At 49.3% G+C, this 23,509-nt stretch overlaps 1 protein-coding gene across 1 annotated transcript in view; it reads left to right on the forward strand.

Moving 5' to 3' along the window:
• Positions 1-23,509, forward strand: part of BCORL1 (BCL6 corepressor like 1) — a 76,524-nt gene that overhangs the window by 43,980 nt on the left and 9,035 nt on the right. The window contains 5 exon segments of the mRNA XM_033201434.1: positions 3,134-3,256; positions 3,259-3,359; positions 8,901-9,122; positions 11,804-11,970; positions 13,895-14,040. Coding sequence (XP_033057325.1) covers positions 3,134-3,256; positions 3,259-3,359; positions 8,901-9,122; positions 11,804-11,970; positions 13,895-14,040 — 759 coding nt within the window.

Raw genomic sequence — 23,509 nt, forward strand, 5'->3', positions numbered from 1 at the left:
TGATCTCCAGCTGCCAGAGGGGTCACTCAACTCCAGCTCCCAGCCTTTGGCTTTGGGTTGACATTGAATGAGTTCGGATTGGCCTGCAGGTGAGCGGAGGACATGAAGGCCCAAGCCCTCCAGTTTCTTATAGAAGTCTGAACCTGTGGGCAAGGCTGCGGTGACATCCTTGGCATGGGACAACTGGATACCAGGGAGTTCTCTGGTTGGCTTGAGGGAGTCGAGTCTTTTGGGAGGACGGGTTCTCTCTCCTAGAATCTTGGGTTCAAGAAGACAGAGGGCATCGGCTGCCTTTCCTGGGATACTTGCAGCCTCTAAGCTAAAAAGAAGTCCAGTGGGTTCTTCAAACCAACAGAAGAACTTCAAGTAGAAACGGGCACAGCATTGCTTTATCCGTTAAAGCCACAGTGATTATTCAGAGACGGAGTGAAGCTTTTAGGTGACCCAAAGTGGCATCATTTTTGTTGGACCTGAGTTAAGAAGGCAGGCAGCCCAAAGAGAAAACCAGGCTTTCTCTGATCACATCAAATGCTGTGATATACCATCCTGGAGGCACAGACTGTCACAAGACACTAGTATCAGTATGTTCCACTGAGTACTGTTCAGGCCCATTCCTATAGTGGATTTCTAAATGAGCAAAAAGCACATCTCTGGGTTTTATAAGAACACCTCTGTCTCTCACTCTCGTTCTCTGACCTCTACCCTGGAAGCAGCAATTGATTGCCTCCTATAATGTATTCATCCTGAGCTGACAGTAAACATCTGCTGTCTCCTTTTTAGCTAAAACTGAATAACCTCATATTGAGTGGGTAGTAGATTCCAGGTTTGCTATAATGCAAAGACGGCTTAACCTCATTTCCGGCTCTGTTTAAGTGGAGATATATATGATACCCATCTCTACATTCAAGAGAGTAATTGAGTTAATTTTCATCAACTATGTGACAGAGTGGGAACAATTTTCTCTTTCTTCTGCTAGAGCAATAATAGATTGGTCAGGAATAAGTTGTCAAGCTGTTGGCCTCAGCCACTTGTGTTAGGATGAAGAGGAGCTTTTGTGTATCACCTAATCTTCTCTAATGGCACCTGGTTTCCTAGCATGGAAGCTTCCTGTGGAACATATTGGCACTTGGAACCAGAAGGACCTTCAAGGTTGCCTGGTCCAGTTTGCCACCCAATGCAGAGATAGAGATCTCCACAGCATTCTTGACAGGTAGCCAGCCAGCCTTTTCATGAACACACCTCCAGTAATGCAGAGAACACCACCAATGAAGGCATCCTACTTGATTTGGGGGGAGCTCCAGTTGTTGGAAAGTAGGTCATTCTTCCTCCATGGATGTGTCTAAGGGTTTTACATTGAGGCAGCTGGATTTGGCACGTGGTCTGGTCACTTTCCTCCAGATCTGATGATGGCATCTTCGTGCAGGAATTTGGCAAAGACCAAAATGAGGCAGGATACACTTCTGTCTGAGCCTCCTGACTTTCTTTTCATCCTGGTTTTGGTTATGTCCCGTCTTGACCTGCGGAGCAGGTAGGCAAAGCCACTTCCACTCACACACCTGCCACCTCCGCTCTCTGGTCCTTTGTAGGCTACTATAAAGCCTTCACTTCTCTGCAATTGAATAAACACCCAAGCCTGCCCTGCCCTGGATAAACAAGGTGGGCTGTTTCTTTGCCTGTAGCATTGAACACTGTAATATGACTTCTTCATATTTCCTGGAGTCCTCACAAGGCATGGTTCTGTTCCTTCCTCTTTTGCCTCAGCCCAAATGTGTTGCATCAAAAGCCCGAGTTTAGAACATTCTGATTGGAAGTGCTATTAGAGACCGTGTAGTACAGCAATTCCTGGACAGGCTATGAGGCCCCACTAGTGGGCTGAGGCTAGTTGGGAGAAAGGGCTGGCATGACAGCTGGCCTTCTAGGAACTGTGCATAAGCTGCAGCCAACTCCTCATGCTGGAATGATGGCTCCCACATCTGGATCTGCCTTTGGCAATGTCACATGTGAGAGCCCATGTCAGGGTTGGGGGAGGAGAGTTGAGAACTCTTAAATCTCAGTCCCTTCATTTCACCAATTGCTAGGCATGGTGTTCATTTCGTGGGGAGGAAAACACACGGCATGGGTCCACCTCAAGAGCTTGTGCTTAAATAACAGAATAATGATGCCTTACTTGTTATAACACTTTTTGAAAGGGATTTTGCATGTATTACCTTATTTCATTCTCATACCACTCTTGTGATGTAGATTATATTCTCCCCATTTTACAGATATGGCAACTGAGGCTCAGAGCAATTAGGACTTGAGCCCAGCCAATCACGCAATTGACGGCCAAGCCAAGCAGCACTAATCTTGAGAGACGAGGCTAAAACACAATCAGTCGCCCCTACACACAGGGTTAGGACAGACCCTGTGGGATGAAGCTCTTGATAATGAGTTCCCGGCAGGCCTTTTTGAAATTAGAATGTGCTTTGTTCAGCAAGCTGTGGCTAAATTAGAGATGTTACTGGTGTGTTCTAGTGACACCAGTGACTTGATTTTCACCCAGAAAGGGCAGCAGGTTTCTGCCCTTGACTGCCAGCTAAGTAGGCTCATGGTGCCTTCTAGTTTCAGGGAGTTCCTGTAGCTTTGATTTTGTGTCCTCGGAGAGTGACAAATGGGGCAGTCCGGTGAGTAGAGCTGAGGCCATGAAGGCAGCCTTCTACCTTTTCCTCCCTGTTCCCCATGTACTTGATACTTAATGTCAGCAGGACCGCCAGATTTGCTTTCATACGGGACTGGAGAAAGAGACAAAGGGAATGGAGAAAAAAGTGAAAAGAAATTCTGATTTGCTCTGGGTAAAATCCTGTTAAAATTACCCTCATCTTAGGGCTAGCCAGATGGGCCGCCCCCTGCTGGTAGGGCTGGGAGCTGTCTCCTGCTTGTAGAGGAGGGACTTCGATGTTGAGGTATGGTGTGTTCATTCAAGAAGCATTTAGTGGAATAGTCAGCACTGCACTAGATATCGATAGCTGATAGTTATACAACTTTGCACTGCAGTTCTAATCCCCAAAGTCCTCTGATTCATCTTAGAAGAAGGTGTTGCTTTTCTGTGTTCCATTTATTTGACGTCCGTTCTTTTCCTGTTTCTTGCCTTCAGATTTAAAGGCCCGTAAGCAGAAGACTTCCTCCTCCCAAAGTTTGGAGCACCGCCTCAGGAACAGGAACCTTCTCTTGCCCAACAAAGCCCAGGGGATCTCGGATTCACCAAATGGTTTCCTCCCAATAACCTGGAGGAGCCAGCCTGCCTTGAAAATTCAGAAAAGCCATCGGGAAAACGAAAGTGCAAGACCAAGCACATGGCAACCGTCTCAGAAGAGGTAAAGGTGCGTAGCCATCCAGGGGTATTGTATAAGGTGTGTGTGTGGGAGGTGGGCAGAGGAGGCAGGAGGGAGGGAGGGATGGGGGGCTTTGGGGAGGATCAAATTAACCCATATTTAGTAAGGCATTCTCAAACTAGTTCTCGAAGGGTTGGGGGTGGTTTTGAAGAATGGGAACTAAAGTTATAGTTAACTATAATTTCTGGCCCATGATGGCTTTTCCTCTACAATCTTTAGATCTTCTTTGAGTTAGGAAGAATTAAAGAATATGGCAGGATGTTAGCGTGAGTAGCTTGTTAACATCCAATCAAGAAGCTTTTGTCTGGGTTTAACTTACTGGAAACCAATCATGGGACATTCTGAGTCAATCAAGGTAGAAAACAACTTGTAGGAGGAAGGATTGTAAGGTCCAGACAAAGGTTGATTGAGGGTGAGGCTGAAGGAATTCCACTGGGGCCCAGGTTCTAGCTACTCCTCCCCTCCCCTGCTCCCCAGTTCGTTAGCTTCTCATGGAAGCATAGGAGCCAGTGAGTGGGCAGTTACCAGTCAACAGCCAGGCAAGCATTCCTAAAACCCTCATCCCAAATCAACATCTCTTTTGGGTCTGGTGTTCATGCCATTGGTGTTAGGTTGCATGTTGTAACCTTAGAAAAAATCAGTCCTCAACCTGGGTGAACTTTACATTTGAGAGAAGTGAGGGTCCAGGTTCAAATGTATACTCATAATATGTGTTTGTCATTGACAGCCAAAAACAAAAGCCCATCTTCAGCTTGTTTTGGTGGTCGTGATCCTTCTTTTTTTTCTCTCTCTCACTCTTTTTTGAGAGAGAGTCATGCGCTGTCACCCAGGTTGGAATGCAGTGGCACGATCTCGGCTCACTACAACCTGCGCCTCCCGGTTCAAGCGATTCTCGTGCCTCAGCCTTGTGAGTAGCTGGGATTACAGGCACCCGCCACCACGCCCGGCTATTTTTTGTATTTTTAGGACAAAAATACAAAAAATCACCATTTTGGCCAGGCTGATCTCGAACTCCTGAGCTCGAGTAATCCACCTGACTTGGCCTCCCAAAGTGCTGGAATTACAGCCGTGAGCCATCACACCTAGTGCTTTGGTGGTCATGATTCTTACTGGGATCCCTGAATGGCACTGGCAAGAGATGGGAGCCCCAGGTGCTCGTCTCCCCTCCTTTCCCCTTCCCCCTCCCAGAACCTCTTTCCAGCTCAGACAAGACTCAAGCTTATTTCCTCATCTTGAAGAATGGAGCTGCTGCTTCTTGCCCTTTCTGTCTCACAAGGGTGCTTGGGGGAACAAAGGAAGCAATGTCTGTGACAGGCTTTGATAACCATAAAGTACTCTCCGAGGGTTGCTGTGCATCATTGTGCTTCGGGCGGAAGCAAGAATGAGGGAATAGAAGCATGGCATGGCAGGGTAGCAGTGTTCATTCCCTTGACCCCCCAGAGTGGGAGGACAGGGGCCCAGGGAAAGAGCAGGGAACTCTGGTCTGTGCCAAGCAGTTCATTCACATTATCGCTCTTAATTCCCACAGTGGCACTTGGGAGGTAGGCACCTTTATTATACTCATTTTGTAGTGAGGAAACTGAGGCTCAAGGAGGTTAAGGGACTGGTGCGAGGTTACTGGGTGGTCCTGAGTGATGCAGTTGGGATGTGAAATAGGCCTGTCTGCCTCTGGAGCCCTGGCTCGTTCCATATGTCTCTCAGGCTCTGAATGGGTGGCTTCTGTTTGTATCCGGGAGACACTGGGGGAGGGGGGCAGTTGGACAGAAAATGCCACCACCACAAACAGCACTGGGAAAAGGTGGGCATCACAGGCTCCTGCTTCCCCTCCCCTTCCCCCGTTCCTCCCCAGACACTCAGATGGATGGCCCCAGCCCACACAAAGGTAACCAGCGCCCAAGATTCAGCAGCACACTCACATGCTTCTGTCTGGTTATTCTGCCTGGCAGTGTGTCTGCTGCAGTGTTCTCCTGGAGAGGTTTTTGCCCCTCCCCATGACCTTCCTTTCCCCCTCCCACCTTCCTTTCTCTCCCAGCCACCACCACCTGCTCCGGTTGCCCCCATGGCATGGGGCTTTGTAGCAGGAAGCAAGGGTGGGGGAGGGTGGGGAACGCTCCTGCAACACTAAAAGCGGGGCATTGGCCAAGGGCTTCTTCCCACAGGGGCTCAGAGCCAGGGGGAAGGGGGGGAGGGGTCCCCCCACTTGTTCTTGCTCCTCCCCTTCCCAGGCAACTTGCCTCGCTGCTGCTCTCTGGCAACTTTGGCCCCCAGAAAGGAGAGTCACCCTTTGGTTCCTGGCTTGGCTTAGCGAAACCCTGGTACTTTACCCAGCATCCTCCAGTCCTGCCATTGTACACTCTATCCTCCTGGAGATAAAGCAGCATTGTACCCTCATAGCTAGTGCCTTCCTGCTAGGGCTTGTACCTCTCTGTCCTTTCAGGATGGGGACTGATCATGGCTTCTCACTGTCTTGGGATTGACCAGAGGAAACAAATGCCCCGAGCCCTCATCTTCTCTTCTCTACTGCTCCTTCCCTGACTCGATATCTTTTTAGGCAACTGTTCTGGCCATCCAGGGCTCTGTATACAGCTGGCTTGAAACAGGTCAACAAATATTCGTTGTAATAATGTGGCCAGGTGTGGTGGCTCATGCCTGTAATCCCAGCACTTTGGGAGGCTGAAGCAGGTGGATCACTTGAGATCAGGAGTTTGAGAGCAGCCTGGGCAACATGGTGAAACCTCGTCTCTACTAAAAGTACAAAAATTAACCGGGCGTGGTGGTGGGTGCCTTTAGTCCCAGCTACTTGGGAGGCTGAGGCAGGAGAATTGCTTGAAGGCAGTGAGCCGAGATTGCGCCATTACACTCCAGCCTGGGTGACAGAGCGAGACTCTGTCTCAAAAAATAAATAAATAAAATAATAATAATAATGTGTCCAGCCCTGAGTTAAGTGCTGTAAGGAACAGAAAAATGATGACAATATGAACCCTATCCCCAAGGAGCTTAAAATCTAGCAGGAGAGGTGAGACTTATGCATGAAACTGGATGGAAAGAAGAAAGTGATGCATCAGATTACGTGGTTCAGACTTGGTATTCTGGCTACACAAAGGAAGAGGGCCTAGAGTGTTGTGGAATATGGTAGAAGACAGAGGATTGAAGTGAGACCTTGATGTTCTGAGGGGTTTGGATAAGTCGGAAATACTAGTTATCTATTGGGGTATAACAAATGACTACACAACTTAGCAGCTTTACACAACAATAAGCATATGTTATCTCACACAGTTTCTTGGGGTCAGGGATTCAGGGGCTTAGCTAGACCTGGCTTGGGATCTCTTGTGAGGTTGCAGTCAGGTGTCAGCCAGGGCAGTATTCCTCTGAGGCATGACTGGAGGATCTGCTGCTGGGGTAGCTTGCTCGAATGGCTGGCATATTGATGCTGGTTGTTGGCAGGAGGCCTCCTCTCCCTGCCCCATGGATCTCTCCAATGGGCTGCTCAAGGGTCCCCAGGACACGGCAGCTGGCTTTCCCCACAGCGAGTGAACCAAAAGACAGCAAGGCAGAAACCACAGTGTCTTTTAGACCCTAGCCTCAGAAGGCACCTACTGTCATTTCTGCAGTCTCCTGTTGGTTACACGGGTCAGCCCTACTTCCTGTAGGAGGAGGGTACATAAGAGCATGAAGATCAGGGGATCATTGGGGCCATCTTAGAGGCTGACTCCCACAGTCTACCCTCTGGCCTTCCCCAGTGATTCCTGTCTCTCCCACATGCAAAGTATGCCACCTCTCCCAGTGCCCCCAAAGCTTCATCCAATTATAGCATCAACTCCAGGTTGAGAATCTCTTTTATTTATTTATTTATTATTATTTTTTGAGATGGAGTTTCACTCTTGTTGCCCAGGCTGGAATGTAATGGCTCTATCTGGGCTCACTGCAACCTCCGCCTCCCAGGTTCAAGTAATTCTCCTGCCTTAGTCTCCGGAATAGCTGGGATTACAGGTACCTGCCACCACTCCCGACTAATTTTTTGTACTTTTAGTAGAGATGGGGTTTCACCATGTTGGCCAGGCTAGACTCGAACTCCTGACATCAGTTATCCACCCGCTTCAACCTCCCAAATTGCTGGGATTACAGGTGTGAGCCACCATGCCTGGCATTTTTTTCTTTCTTTCTTTTCTTTTCTTTCTTTTTTTTTTTTTTGAAACAGAGTCTCACTCCGTCACCCAGGCTGGAGTGCAGTGCTGTAATCTTGGCTTATTGCAACCTCTCCCTCCTGGGCTGAAGCGATTCTCATGCTTCAGCCTCCCGAGTAGCTGGGACTACAGGCGTGCACCACCACGCCCAGCTCATTTTTTGTATTTTTAGTAGAGACTGAGTTTCACTCAGCCTGTGTTGGCCAAGCTGGTCTTGAACTCCTGTCCTCAACTGATCTGCCTGCCTTAGCCTCCCAAACTGCTGGGATTACAGGCATGAGCCACCACTCCCAGCCTCTCCTAGTGTTTTGTGAGCACCTACCCTGTTCACTGTTCATTATCTCAAAGACCCTGCAAGGAAGAAAATGGGGCTCAGAGAGGGAGGGCCTTGCCCCAGATCTTGTAGCTAGGGGATGGCAGAGACACGGTTCAAACCCAGGTCTGCCTTAGATCTTTCTGCCACCCCAGGGGGGTCTGAGTATGATATGGGGACACAGTGTGATGGAAGATGGGAACATTCTGTGAGGGCTGGATGTGGAAGGAAGGTTTTTGCTATAAGTGTGAAGCTTTAGCAGCTGTGACTAGTCAAAGATAGCTGGCCTGGCATGGTGGCTCATGCCTGTAATCCCAGCACTTTGGGAGGCCAAGACAGGCGGATCACTTGCAGTCAGGAGTTCGAGACCAGCCTGGCCAATATGGCGAAACCCCGTCTCTACTAAAAATGCAAAAATTAGCTGGGCGTGGTGGCACATGCCTGTAATCCCAGCTACTCAGGAGGCTGAGGGAGGAGAATCCCTTGAACCTGGGAGGCAGAGGTTGCAGTGAACAGAGATCATACCACTGCACTCCAGCCTCAGTGACAAAGTGAGACTCGGTCTCAAAAAAAAAAAGATAGCTGTCTCATTTCTCTTTACTCTCAGAGTTTGCTTCTGCCTATTTACAGACAGGACTTGTAAAAGCCTCAATAAATGGTGATTGAGGCAGGTAAAGAAGGCATGCAGAGTCTTGAGAGAAGCTGGGATATCCCCTCAATCTCTGATTTACAATCCCCGTGGCATTCCTTGGTTTATGGGGTTGAGCATTTGAGCCTCTTCATATCTCCCCACTGGCTAGAAACTCACGGGAACCTGTGTTGATCCTGGAGAGACTTCACATGGTTAGCGCCTGGCCCAGCCTCTGGCCTCAAACCTGACAGTAGTCTCGGCCATTTGGGGTAGTGTAAGCAAAGTACAGCATGGACACAGATAAGGTGAGATGGCCTTGGCCGCTGAAGGCAGTGATGACCCTGGTGGATGGATAAGCTGCCTGGCCTGACCTGACCTAGGACTGCATCTCTGCTTTCCAGGGCAAAGGTCGTTGGAGCCAGCAGAAGACACGATCTCCCAAATCTCCCACCCCAGTGAAACCCACAGAACCATGTACACCCTCTAAGTCCCGAAGTGCCAGCTCAGAGGAGGCCTCGGAGTCACCTACAGCCCGGCAGATCCCCCCAGAGGCACGTCGGCTCATAGTGAACAAAAATGCTGGTGAGACCCTCCTGCAGAGGGCGGCACGTCTTGGCTATAAGGTAAGGGAATTCTTGACCGACCACAGGGCGCTGTTGGTCTGAGCATCTATGAAGAAGCTTTTCTCCATGGGCTCTTCTGGTGCTTGAACCCAGGCTGTCCTTCGTCTACACCGCAGATTGCCCTGGGACTCCCTTACCCCTCATCACTCGGATCTCAGTGTGTGAGAATGCAAACTTGTTTGAATGTCAATTTGGGATAAATGCAATTGAAACAGTATCATGCAGTATATTCCTAGACCAGAACGCAATTTTTGGATATCCACGTTGTCTTGAATTTCTCTGTATGGTGGTTTCCCACTCAGAAAGGAACAAGGGGTGATTTATTGCTCAGTCTTCATCTCCTCCTCCAGCTTCCCCTCATTTCTGCCTCTCAGAGGGGCCAGGATCATGTCTGAGGGGTGAGGCTGAGCTAACCCCACCTTATACTACTTCCCTATAGATTAGAAAGAAGGCAAGAAAGAAGCTGGCATTTATTGAGCACTTCTTTTGTCATGTTAAGAGCCTGATTACTTTATATTATTAATCTTCACAGTAAGCCGAGAGAGTAGATTTATTATCCCCATTTTATAGGTGAGAAAATCAAGGCTTTGCAGTGTTCAATGATATGTCCAAGATCACTCAACTACTACGTATATGAGTCTGAATTCAAACCAAGGTCTTTTGATTCCCAAGTGCCAGGGTAGGTGGAAGACTGACTCATTCACCATAATTCAGTTACACCTTGGACGTTTCCATTGTTCCCCACTTTTTGTTGAGTGTGTATCTTTACCTCCCATATGGATTATTTCCTCAGGGTTTGCTCCTAGCAGTGGAGTTGCTGGGTTAGTTACAGAGTGTGCCTTTGGTTTTAAGGCTTTCCATCCCTATACCTGACTTGTTTCACACCAGCCACACTCCCAGCCAGACTGGTCAGCCCTGGGGAGCTGACGTGACAGTGTCTCACTGGCAAGCAGCCCATCTTTCATAAGCACCTAGTGTGGGTGCCTGGATAGCTGCCAAGGGAGACCTAAAACAAAAATGAAGACCAATCCCTGCCGTCAAGGTTAATTTAATTGTCTTGTACCCTGGGCAAAACCAGCAAACAGGAAACCATCGGAGGGGCCAATGGGACAGGGCTGGAGCACTAAGGCAGCCTGTCAGGGAGGGTGGAAGGAGCCCTCTTAGGCCTTGGGGAAAAGGCAAACATCTGCACTGGTGAGGAGGGTGGGAAGCCTTATGCTTTCTCCCAGGTAAAGGAGCTTGACAGTTTCTGTATACAGGCAGCAGCACCCCCGACACAGGCTGCACACACAGTCACTCTAGCCAGCTAGCCTGTGAGCTGTCAGGCAGAAAGGTGGAGTGGCCCATCTCCCCAGTGCCCCAGAGAGGACTGACAATGGTGTAGCTGTGGGGTCCATTGTTTGGAAAGCCAGGCAGCCATTAATGCTGCCGGCCTCTCCCCTCCTCACCTCATTCACCCAGCTTCAGCCCATGCTAGCTAGGGTGCTGCAAGTCCCTGGGGTCCCACTTGTAGTCCTATCATCATCTCAACCCAAGGAAGGCAGTCATTAAAGTGTGGATGAATGGTAGTATTGGATTATCCTTTTTTTTTTTTTTTTTTTTTTCTGAGATGGAGTCTTGCTCTGTCGCCTAGGCTAGAGTGCAGTGGCGCGATCTCAGCTCACTGCAACCTCCGCCTCCTGGGTTCAAGGGATTCTCCTGCCTCAGCCTTCTGAGTAGTTGGGATTACAGGCACCTGCCATCACACCGGGCTAATTTTTGTATTTTTAGTAGAGAGGGGGTTTCGCCATGTTAGCTAGGCTGGTCTCAAACTCCTGACCTCAGGTGATCTGCCCGCCTCGGCCTCCCAAAGTGCTGGGATTACAGGCATGAGCCACTGCACCTGGCCTATTGGATTACCCTGATTTGAGGGGAGGGCTAGAACTGACTGTCCTGGCTTGAACACTGGTCCTGCCGAGACCCACACCCAGGGATAGTCCTTAAAACAATTGTCTTCCTTATTCTTGAATTGCCACCAGAAACTGTGCTGTCCACCGCATCTCATTTCCCTGGTCTGGGGCTGGCTTGCCAAGCTCAAGGAGTCGAGATCTGAGTGCTTGAGCTCTGGGTGGGTAGGTCAGCCTCTCTGAGGACCTCACCTCAAATACCACCACCCAGATGAGTGTCCTTGGCCATAAAAAAAAGTCTTTCCAGGCCAGGCACGGTGGCTCACGCCTGTAATCCTAGCACTTTCGTCTGAGGTCAGGAGCTCGAGACCAGCTGGCCAACATAGTAAAACCCCATCTCTATTAAAATACAAAAATTAGCCAGGCATGGTGGTGTGCGCCTGTAGTCCCAGCTACTTGGGAGGCTGAGGCAAGAGAATCACTCGAACCCGGGAGGCAGTCTGCAGTGAGCAGAGATCGTACCACTGCACTCCAGCCTGGGCAACAGAGTGAGACTGTGTCTCGGAAAAAAAAAAAAAAGAAGTCTTTCTGCTGCCAAGGAAACAGCCCAGAACTGGGGTGCTGGCAATGGTGGCTCAGGACTGATGTTGTTAATGAAAGATTTTGAAGTGTGTCCCTGCTATAAAGAGCAGGCTCTGAGACTCCTCAGATATTTGGGGAGCTTTGAGTCTCAGGGTTATATAAGTTCAAGAATTAGCCCTCTCTTTGCTCATGGAGTTGTCCCTGTCCCCACAGGATGTTGTTCTCTACTGCCTCCAGAAAGACAGTGAGGACGTGAATCACCGTGACAATGCTGGCTACACAGCCCTGCATGAGGCTTGTTCCCGGGGTTGGACTGACATCCTGAACATCCTGCTGGAGCACGGGGCCAACGTGAACTGCAGCGCGCAGGACGGCACGAGGCAAGAGGGCTACATCTCCCCCGAGTCCCGCCCTCACTCCCAGCTCAGCCTCTCGCTCAAAAGACCTTGCCTGTTGCTGGCAGGGCATGGTGGCTCACGCCTGTAATCCCAGCACTTTGGGAGGCCAAGGCGGGCGGATCATGAGGTCTGCAGTTCGAGACCAGCCTGGCCAACATAGTGAAATCCCATCTTTACTAAAAATACAAAAATTAGTTGGGTGTGGTGGCACGCGCCTGTAGTCCCAGCTACTCAGGAGGCTGAGGCAGGAGAATCCCTTGAACCCAGGAGGCGGAGGTTGCAGTGAGCCAAGACCACACATTGCACTCCAGCCTAGGTGACAGAGTGAGACTCCGTCTCAAAAAAAAAAAAAAAAAAAAAAAGTAAAAAAAATAAAGCCCTTGCCTCAACCTGAACCTTCGTAGCACACCAGACTGCAAGTTGCAGAGAGGCCTTGACAGGAGGAGTTTTGGAAAGACTTCTTTTTTTTTTTTTTTTTTTTTTGAGACGGGAGTCTCGCTCTGTCGCCCAGGCTGGAGTGCAGTGGCCGGATCTCAGCTCACTGCAAGCTCCGCCTCCCGGGTTCACGCCATTCTCCCCCCTCAGCCTCCCGAGTAGCTGGGACTACAGGCACCCGCCACCTCGCCCGGCTATTTTTTTTTGTATTATTTTAGTAGAGACGAGGTTTCACCGTGTTAGCCAGGATGGTCTCGATCTCCTGACCTCGTGATCCGCCCATCTCGGCCTCCCAAAGTGCTGGGATTACAGGCTTGAGCCACCGCACCCGGCCCGGAAAGACTTCTGTAGGCTCAAGAGGGAACCAGTTTAGGGCAGGAGCCAATGAATTAGTTCCCAGATGGCCAGACCACATCAGTTACTAAGGGGAGGCTGCGGTTGTCTAGGGATCATCCCATCATGTGCAGCTGTCACCAGGAAGACCACTCGGCCTTCCCTCAACTCATCCTGGTGGAGGACCTGTCTCAGACAGAATAGGAACTGGGAGGTTGACTTGAGGGTAATATCCAGATTTGATTTTTAAAATTTGATCTCTAGACACTATAAGAAAAATATACCTGCTGTGTCTTGGAGAAATTGTACCCATTCTCCTCTGTTCTACCAGAGAGCCTACTTCCTGGGCAACTTAGAGACAGGAGCTGCAGATGCAGGAGGGGGCTCCACTTGGGTTCTGCCTGGCGTGTGGAACCATTCTGCTCATCTCTGCTCTCAGGGAGTCACCCAGGGCCTTCAGTTCGTATTCCTCTACAGCTGCCCCCCACCCTTTTTTTTTTTTTTTTTTTTTTTGAGATGGAGTCTCGCTCTGTTGCCCCGGCTGGTATGCAGTGGCACACTCTTGGCTCACTGTAACCTCTGCCTCCCGGTTCAAGGGATTCTCCTGCCTCAGCCTTCCAAGTAGCTGGGACTATGGGTGCCCACCATGACACCCGGCTAATTTTTGTATTTTTAGTAGAAATGGGGTTTCACCATTTTGGCCAGGCTGGTCTCAAACTCTTGACCTCAAGTGATCTACCCGCTTCGGCCTCCCAAAGTGCTGGGATGACAGGCGTGAGCCACCGCGCCCGGCTCCCTGCAGCTTCCTGAACTCTATTGTAGGTCAAGGACCCATTCTCTAGTGAACTCCACAACTACCAATAGAGCTCCACTGTGCCATGGGAACTGTCCCAAGATGTCGGGGGAACGTCAGAGAGAGAGTAATGGCAGGGAGGAAAAGGGGGTGCAGAGAGAGGAGGAGTTGGGGAGATGGTAGTGGAGAGTGGCAAGGCGGTTCCCCTGTCCTAAGTCTTAAACCATATTACACCAAGGTTACCCGGGATCAGCTCAGTTTTTTCCCCTGGTGCGGTAGCCTTAAGTCTAGACACCCCAGTTCCCACTTGGGCCCTGTTATCCTCATCCTGTATCACCTCCACAGGCCAGTTCATGACGCGGTGGTCAACGACAACCTGGAGACCATCTGGCTCCTGCTGTCCTATGGGGCCGATCCCACACTGGCTACCTACTCGGGTCAGACAGCCATGAAGCTGGCCAGCAGCGACACCATGAAGCGCTTTCTCAGTGGTAAGTGTGGTCCAGACTTGACACTGTTGTCCTCGAGGCCAGCCTCTGATTCCTGAACTTGTGAGGACATCCTCTTCATCTCCTTCCACCTTGAACAGCTCCCATGAGGGCCATCTGCACTCTTCACCTGCTTTCCTTCAAAGATCTCAAGAATCTCAGTTTGCTGGAAAAAGTCCAAAGGCTACTTCCTCTTATCCCCTTACTGCAAGTGTGTGCGTCCTCTTCAGGGCCCTGGGAGCCCACAGGGAACTATTTCGTAGATAGGGATCTAGGGTGGGCCTCTGTGTGGGGGCAGCAGCCCCACTAGCAGACCTAGCTGGGGGACAGAATGTATTGACCTGTGCTTTGAATGGGATGTCAGTTGCAACGAAGTGATACTTAGCATTTTGCTTATGTGTTTGCAATTTCTTGCTTGTGATCAAAGTAGAACCCCTGGGACACTTCCCGAAGCTTCATTCTTTACAGCCCTTGCCTGTGAGAACTGTGGTGTTCCCTCTGCATCCCAGGGTCCCCCTTTCTTCCATTCCTTTCTTTTCCTCCCTCACCTGCCCCTTCTGGAAAGTGTCTGGTGTTGAGGCCCATGGCAAGGACCACAAGCCAACATGCATTTATTTTCTCATTAGTGGATAGCAGCTGTTTGTCTGCAGTTAGATAGCTCTACTGAGTTGGGCAGGGGGAGGAGGGAAGGAGGGGAGACTAGCTTGGGCATGCTCAGTAGGAATCTCCTCAGACTTGACCTCTGAATAAAGGAACCCCGCCTCTTATTGACATCACAGTTTGGCCCTTGCTCTAGCAGTGACTTCTTCAGACTGCCTGAGCTGCAGAGCAGCTGAGAGTTTATCTCTGAACCTCCTTGGAGGCTGCAGTGTTTGTATTATGGTTAGAACCCCTCTCTGGCCAGGAGCCAACAGGACTAAGGATTGGCCCAAGGCTGCTCCCTCTTCTCACCCAAGCTTTGGCGCTAGTTAGTCCCGAACCACTACACCCCCAGATATATGGTTCCAGGCTCCCAACCAGGGGCTCATTTGTTTATCCAACAAAGGTTAAGTAGTTGATGATGGAGGAAGAAACAAAGAGGACCTAACTAAAGGCTCTTATGGAAGGCGAGGACTAGATAGGGGGTGAGGGGGACTAATGGGAGGCTGTTGCGGGAGATATTGACTCCTGCTCAGCCAGCCTCCACCCAGGTCTCAGTTGAGCTGACTGAACCTTGGAGCACAGGCCTCAGGCCTGTACAGCCTGACTAGCCTCTCCCAGGCCGGGGACAGGAGGGCTGCCTTTTCTGTTTTCCCTCCCTCCAGCTCTGGGTTCCCAAGCCCCTGTCCTTGAGAGGCAGAGCAGCCTTGGAATGTTCATTCAGTCATTTGTCCTGGGCCAGTGGTGACTGTTGCTCCCCTTAGCTGAACCATCCCTAGGGGTGCAGGGCTCGGGGCAAGCCACCATTGGTGGCTCCCTCCCACATACTGTGCACACATGCACTCTCTCTTAGACACATACACGCGCTATCTGCACTCCACTAGATTCCCAGGAAAATCTGAGACCAGCAAGCATCCAGAGCATCTTGATATGACAAAGGCACCACACGCAGCTCTGTCTTTGAGAAACTGGTCTAGTCCCAAGGCCTCCTGAGGCTTGAAACTGCTGTCCTGAGGCTCTCGGGGCTCCTAGATCTAAATAACACTCTGAACACCTTAGTAAGCAGATGAACTCTTTGCTTCCCCAATCCCTTCTCCAAAACCCCAAAGGAGTTGGAATGTGGAGACCATTTTAAGCAGTTAAAAAATGAGAATAGGCCAGGTGCAGTGGCTTATGCCTGTGGTTCCAGCACTTTGGGAGGCTGAGGTGGGAGAATTGCTTCAGGCCAGGAGTTTGAGACCAGCCTGGGCAACATACGGAGACCTTGTCTCTACAAAAAAAAAATTAAAAAATTAGCCAGGTATGGTGACTGCACTCCAGCCTGGGCAACAGAGTGAGACAGTGTCTCAAAAAAAAAAAAAAAAAAGAGAGAGAGAGAAATAAACACGTTTCTCTTATCTTTCTGTCTCCTCATCCCAATTACTAGCTATCTTTTGGTTTTGTTTTGTTTTTGGAGATGGAGTCTTGCTCTGTCTCCCAGGCTGGAATGCAGTGGCGTGATCTTGGCTCACTGCAACCTCCACCTCCTGGGTTAAGCGATTCTCGTTCCTTAGCTTCCTGAGTAGCTGGGATTACAGGCATTCGCCACCACGCCCGGCTAATTTTTGAATTTTTAGTAGAGACAGGGTTTTGCCATGTTGGCCAGGCTGGTCTTGAACTTCTGCTAGCCAGCTTTTTGACACCTCCTGAAACTAACTTGAATGCCAGTCTATGTTGCAGAATTCAGAGAAGACTTTTTTTTGTTTTTTTTTTTGAGATGGAGTCTCCCTGTGTTGCCCAGGCTGGAGTGCAATGACGCAATCTCAGCTCACTGCAACCTCCGCCTTCTGGGTTCACGCCACTCTGCTACCTCAGCCTCCCAAGTACCTGGGACTACAGGCGCCCGCCACCACGCCTGGCTAATTTTTTTGTATTTTTAATAGAGACGGGGTTTCACCATGTTAGCCAGGATGATCTCGATATCCTGACCTCGTATCTGCCCACCTCGGCCTCCCAAAGTACTGGGATTATAGGCGTGAGCCACCGCGCCCAGCCCCAGAGAAGACTTTCCTTAACTCTAGTATTTCAGATATGTGTGGTGTGTGTGTGTATGTATGTACATGTGTCTATATATATTTGAGACAGAGTCTTGCTGTGTTGCCAAGGCTAGAGACTCCAGCACTTCCTAACTTGTCCTGGCTGAGCACCTTTATTTAGATCTGTTAAAAATTACTAGAGACAGGGTCTCGCTGTATCACCCAGGCTGGAGTGCAGTGGTACGATCATAGCTCAGTGCAGTTTCAAACTCCTGGGCTCAAGCAATCCTCCTGCCTCAGCCTCCCAAGTGGCTAGGACCAACAGGTGTGTGCCACCGGTCCCAGCTAATTTTGTATTTTATCTTTTTGTCGAGATACGGGGTGTTGCTATGTTGCCCAGGCTGGTCTGGAACTCCTGGGCTCAAGCCATCCTCCCTCCCGCCTTGGCCTCCCAAAGTGCTGAGATTACAAGTGTGAGCCACCACGCGCAGTCTTCATTTAGACTTTTTGCTCAATTTATGGGCATGGAACTGGCTTAATAATGGGAATCAGGAGCCAATGGGTTGCTATAAAGTGCACCAGCTCTTTTCCATGCAAAGGCAGCCTGGGACCTTGGCCTACCACCCCAGGGAGGCAGGCACTGGCAGGAGTCAGCAGGCTCTCAAGAAGCAGGGGCACTTAGGCCCAAAGGCTGTTTGTAGGTTGTGTGAGAGGACAACACTCAGGGACTTTTTTAAAAATTGAGATAAAATTTACCTAGCATAATCATTTTAAAGTGAACAATTCAGGCCGGGTGTGGTGGCTCATGCCTGTAATCCCAGCACTTTGGGAGGCCAAGGCGGGTGGATCACTTGAGGTCAGGAATTGGAGACCAGCCTGACCAACATGGTGAAACCCCGTCTCTACTAAAAATACAAAAGTTAGCTGGACCGTGGTAGTGCACGCCTGTAATCCCAGCTACTTGGGAGGCTGAGGCAGGAGAATTGCTTGAACCCAGGAGGTAGAGTTTGCAGTGAGCCGAGATCACACCACTGCACTCCAGCCTGGGTGACAGAGCGAGACTCCGTCTCAAAAAATAACTTAATTAATTAAAAAAAAAAAAGTGAACAATTCAGTGGGATTTAGTACTTTTTTTTTTTTTTTTTTTTTTCTGAGACAAATCTCACTGTTACCCAGGCTGGAGTGCAGTGGTATGATCTCAGCTCACTACAACCTCTGCCTCCCAGGTTCAAGTGATTCTCCTGCCTCAACCTCCTGAGTAGCTACGACTATAGGTGTACGCCACCATGCCTGGCTAATTTTATATTTTTAGTAGAGGTAGGTTTCACTGTATTGGCCAGGCTGGTCTCCAACTCCTGACCTCAAGTGATTCATCCGCCTTGACCTCCCAAAGTGCTGGGATTACAGGCGTGAGCTACAGCTCCCGGCCCATTTAGTACATTCCTAATGTTGTGCAGCCAACCTCAGGGGCTGTTTGGACGCCTTAAACTGAGTGTTTGGCTCTCATTTTTCATGCCTGTGTGCCTCCCTGCCAAATCTCCAGGAACCGCTGGGTAGGCTGGTAGAGTGGCTGCAGGGAGCACCCGAGCATGGAGACTGGAGGCTGGGGAAACTTTTTCCTCCACTGTTCTACCTCCTCAGCCCCTACACCTAGATACATTTACATGGACTTCTGATGTATGTATGTACGTATTTATTTATTTTTGAGATGGAGTCTTGCTCTGTCGCCAGGCTGGAGTGCAATGGCACAATCTTGGCTCACTGCAACCTCCGCCTCCTAGGTTCAAGTGATTCTCCTGCCTCAGCCTCCTAACTAGCTGGGATTACAGGCGCCCACCATCATGCCCAGCTAATTTGTTGTATTTTTAGTAGAGATGGGGTTTCACCATGTTGGCCAGGATAGTCTTGATCTCTTGACCCTCGTGATATACCCGCCTCAGCCTCCCAAAGTGCTGGGATTACAGGCGTGAGCCACCATGCCCTGCCTGATTTTAATTTTTTTTACTTTGCTGTCTGGCCGAGGTATTTAAAATGCTTTTGGCTTTTTGTCCCCAAGCATTTGCTTGACTAGACCCTCTGTCGATTAATTGTCTTCATCCTCCCTAGTGGAGTCCAACTGGGCAGAAAATGAAGAAGAATCCCTTTAGGGTGCACAGGGCTCCATTTTTGGTGGGAGGAAAAGGTGAGCATTAGCGTCAGGGTTATGCCTCATATAGCACTTCCCTGGCTGTGTGCAAAGGCCCCTGTTCTGGAAAAGTTGTCGGGGGAATCAAATCTTTTCATTTTTTCTTTTCTTTTTTTTTCTTTTTGAGATGGAGTCTCGATCTTGTTGCCCAAGCTGGAGTGCAATGGCGCGATCTTGGCTCACTGCAACCTCCACCTCCTGGGTTCAAGCGATTCTCCTGCCTCAGTCTCCCAAGTAGCTGGGATTACAGACGCCCACCACCATGCATGGCTAATCTTGTTTTTTCAGTAGAGGTGGGGTTTCACAGTGTTGGTCAGGCTGGTCTCGAACTCCTGACCTCAGGTGATCCACCCACCTTGGCCTCCCAAAGTGCTGGGATTACAGTCATGAGCCACCGCGCCAGGCAGTAAATCCTTTTCTAAGTACAAAGAAATATCACTATGTTCCGGTATCCTGAAGTGAGTCCTTTTGTAAAGCAGAAGGTAGATAATTCATCTGGGTTGTAAATGTAGATTTTCTTATATTGGATTGGCTTAAAGTGAGGCCCATTTCTCCTGAGATCATGAAGGATGGAGTGGCACTCCTTTATTCATTCATTCATCTGTCCATTTAGTGAGCACCTATTAGATTTCAGGTGCTGTCCTGAGTACAGGAGGCCAGACAGTGAACCCTTTCTATCTCATGCTTGGGCTTGGAGTGCCACACCATCCAAACTCCCTGAGAGGCCTCTGGAAGGCCTCCCCCTCTGGCCAAATTACAGGGAGGTATGTGACTGATTTACCTTTGTCCCTTTGAAGAAAAGAGCAATATCCAAGCTGGCTGAAGGAAAATAGACTTGTTTTTCCTCATCTGTCGGAAAGAATGTAGGGCTTACCCGGAGTTGATTCGGTTTGGTTCGGGACATCAGAGGAAGTATCAGGACACTCTGCCTTCCACCTATGAAAGAGTTAGCAGTTTACCGCTCGAGGTCACTGAATCACAGGTTATTGTTTTTCTCTGCCATATGACCCTATGTTGAAGACTACTTGTTTTTTGTTTTTCTAACCTTTCATGTCCCTCAGCTGGTGAGGTAGTTAGAGGAGATGGGGAGGGGTATGATCAGACCCTGAGAAATAGACAAAGTGCTGGGGTAGCCTCTTAAATTGAGGTGAGAGGCCCTATTCTTACCATGAGGCCTTAGGATGATTTTTATTTATTTAATTTATTTATTTACTTATTATTTATAGACAGGGTCTCATTTTGTTACCCAGGCTGGAGTGCAGTGGCACAATCTGGGCTCACTGAAGCCTCGACCTCCCAGGTTCAAGCAATCCTCCTGCCTCAGCCTCCCGAATAGCTGGGATTACAGGCACACATTACCACACCAAAATAATTTTTGCATTTTTTGTAGAGGCGGGTTTCACCATGTTACCCAGGCTGGTTTTGAACTCCTGGGCTCAGGGGATCTGCCTGCCCTGGCCTCCCAAAGCACTAGGATTACAAGTGTGAGCCATTGCACCCAGCTCCTACAGGTGCTTTTTTAAAAAAGAATTTATCGAGATGAAATTCATGCAACATGAAATTAACAATTTAAAAGGAAATAATTAGTCTGGTCACACTGGCTCACACCTATAATCCCAGCACTTTGGGAGGCCGAGGCAGGTAAATCACTTGAGCCCAGGAGTTCGAGACCATCATGGGCAACAAAGTGATTCCTCATCTTTACAACAACAACAACAACAAAAATTAGCTGGGCATATTGGCACATACCTGTGGTCCCCAATACTTGGGAGGCTGAGGCAAGAGGATCACTTGAGCCCAGGAGGTCGAGGTTCAGTCAGTCGTATTCATGCCACTGCACTCCAGCCTAGGTGACAGAGCAAGACCCTGTCTCAAAAAAATAAAGCAAACAATTCAGTGACATTTAGTATATTCACTACCTTGTGCAACCACCTCTATCTAGTTCCAAAACATTTTCTTTTTTTGTTTTCTTTTTGAGACAGAGTCTCACTCTGTTACCCAGGCTGGAGTGGTGCAGTGGCGCGATCTTGGCTCACTGACACCTCCACCTCCGCCTCCTAGATTTAAGCGATTCTCGTGCCTCAGCCTCCTGAGTAGCTGGGATTATAGACGTGCACCACCATGCCCAGCTAATTTTTTTTTTTTTGAGATGGAGCCTCGCTCTGTTGCCCAGGCTGGAGTGCAGTGGCGCGATCTCGGCTCACTGCAGCCTCCACCTCCCGGGTTCACGCCACACCATTCTCCTGCCTCAGCCTCCCGAGTAGCTGGGACTACAGGTGCCCACCACCACGCCCGGCTAATTTTTTGTATTTTTAGTAGAGATGGGGTTTCACCGTGTTAGCCAGGATGGTCTTGATCTCCTGACCTCGTGATCTGCCTGCTTCAGCCTCCCAAAGTGCTGGGATTACAGGCGTGAGCCACCGCACCCAGCCTCCCAAACATTTTCATCGCCCCAAAATAAAACCCGACACCCATTAAGCAGCTGCTCCCCATTCCCCCTTCCTCCTGCCCCCGCCCAGCCACTAATCCTTCTGTCTCTATGGATTTCCCTGTTCTAGACATTTCATATCAATGGAATCATACAGTATGGGGCCTTTTGTGTCTGGCTTCTTTCAGGTAGAATACTGTTTTCAAGGTCTAGCCGTGTGTTAGCAGGTTTCAATTCTTCATTCCTTTTTATGGCTGACTAATATTCTCTTACGTGGATATATACACCATTGATGGACATTTGGGCTGTGTTCCCCTTTTGGCTGCTTTGAATGGTGCTGCTGTGAGCATGCATGTACAAATACTTGTTTGAGTATCCATTTTCAGTTCTTTTGAGCATATACCTAGGAGTGGAATTACTGGACTTAGGGTACTTTTTCATGGGAGGGATAAGAGAAAAGGGCTGGAAGCGTGGCTGGGGTGGGGGGAATCAAGGGAAAGGAAGGTCCCTCTTCATCTGGACTGTATGTGAACGTCCATGAGGAAATGGGAATGGAAGCCGCACCACTGACCAAATCTTGGAGCTCCTCCTGTGTGCCACTCATGGGCCTGTTTGAGCTTTAGCATCTTTGCTCATGCCAGTTAACTTTTGGCTGTCTCAAAAAGGCAAATTCACCTGCAAATGACAAAGACTGGTAGTCAGTGAAGAGAATTAGAGGAATGTGCCGGAGGCTTTGAAGGAAGTTCCCAGAGAGGAGCCGCAGGAATGTGGTGAGCTAGGGCTGCTCTGATGGAATCCTTGTGTGACCTCTTGTGGGGGAGGGGGACAGCAGTCATTTGAATGCATATGTTTTGGCATGTTGGTTAAGCAAGCACTTTCTAGTCTCGCCTTGTAGGAATTCCTCCCTCCTTTCCTCTCCATATATTTATTAAGCTCTTACTATGTGCCAGGCACTGGGCTTAGGTATGGCAGAGACAATGGTGAACAGGACAGGCATGGTCGCTGTCTTTTTAGAACTTATGCTCTCACTCCATAATCTCCCATGACACCTTACACAGGGCTAGCACAGAAGAGACACCCACTTAACTGACAAATGTTTCTGGAAGAAACTACTTCCAACCCTCAAGTGACATGGGACACAGAGGAGCACCTGAGCCGACAGAGGGACTGCGGTTGTTTTACAGGGAGTGCACAGAAGATCTAATGTGCATGACTAGAGGTGTCCCACTCTGGTTGCTCAGCCATGACTCTGAAAGCTTCTCTCTGGCTGTCTTTTCCTACTGGGGAAACCCTGCATCACCTAGAAGGTTGCTAAAGAAATGAATCATTTCAGTAGCTCACAATGCTCATAGGTGTTCTTGTTGATAGGATGATCCCAAAAGGATATTGGGTCATGGTGGTGCTTCCCATTGGGGGAAACCAGCTCTGCTTCTTTAAGTTGGCTGCCAACTTCCTCCTGGGATTTGCTTTTCGGGGGGCACCCTCACCTCACCTGTGCCCTTTGGACTGTCTCCTGTCTGGTTGCCCAGGTGTCACCTGAGGGCTGGTGGCAATCATACACAACGAAGTCAGCTTGCCAGTTGTACAGGGTGTGGCATATTGGCTGAGCCATGTACCCAGAGATGATACAGTTGGGTTTGTCGTGAAAGCCAATGGACCTGCTTTTTGTCCAGGTAGGACTAAGAGGTGAAAGAATTCCACTAGATAGTGCCTAGCTAGGAAATGAGGAGGCTAAGGGGTGGCCTTAGCATCCTCATTTGTCTTGCCTTGTCTGTAGAGCAAGTAAACAAAAGATTGTTAAAACTTTTATTGTGGTCAAATACGTAGAACCCAAGTTTACTATTTTAACCATTTTAAAGTGTACAATTAAGTGATAGTAAGTACATTCACAATGTTGTGCAACTACCACCAGTATCTAGTTTTGAAACTTTGCCATAATTTTAAAGGAAAATCCCGTCCCCATTAAGCGTCCCCTCCCTCTCCCCCACCCCCCAGGCCCTGGCAACCACCAATCTGCTTTCTTCTGTCTCTATGGGTTTGCCTCTTCTGGACATTTCATCTCAGTGGAATTATACACATGGGACCTTTGGTGTCTGGCTTCTGTCACATAGCATCCATGTGGGTAGCATGTGTCAGAATCTCCTCTTAAAGGCTGAAAATATTCTACTGTATGGATATACCACATTTTTGTCTGTTTATCCATTC

The sequence above is a fragment of the Trachypithecus francoisi genome, unplaced genomic scaffold (assembly GCF_009764315.1).
Source record: "Trachypithecus francoisi isolate TF-2019V2 unplaced genomic scaffold, Tfra_2.0 Lachesis_group6, whole genome shotgun sequence".
In the NCBI taxonomy this organism is placed as follows: domain Eukaryota; kingdom Metazoa; phylum Chordata; class Mammalia; order Primates; family Cercopithecidae; genus Trachypithecus; species Trachypithecus francoisi.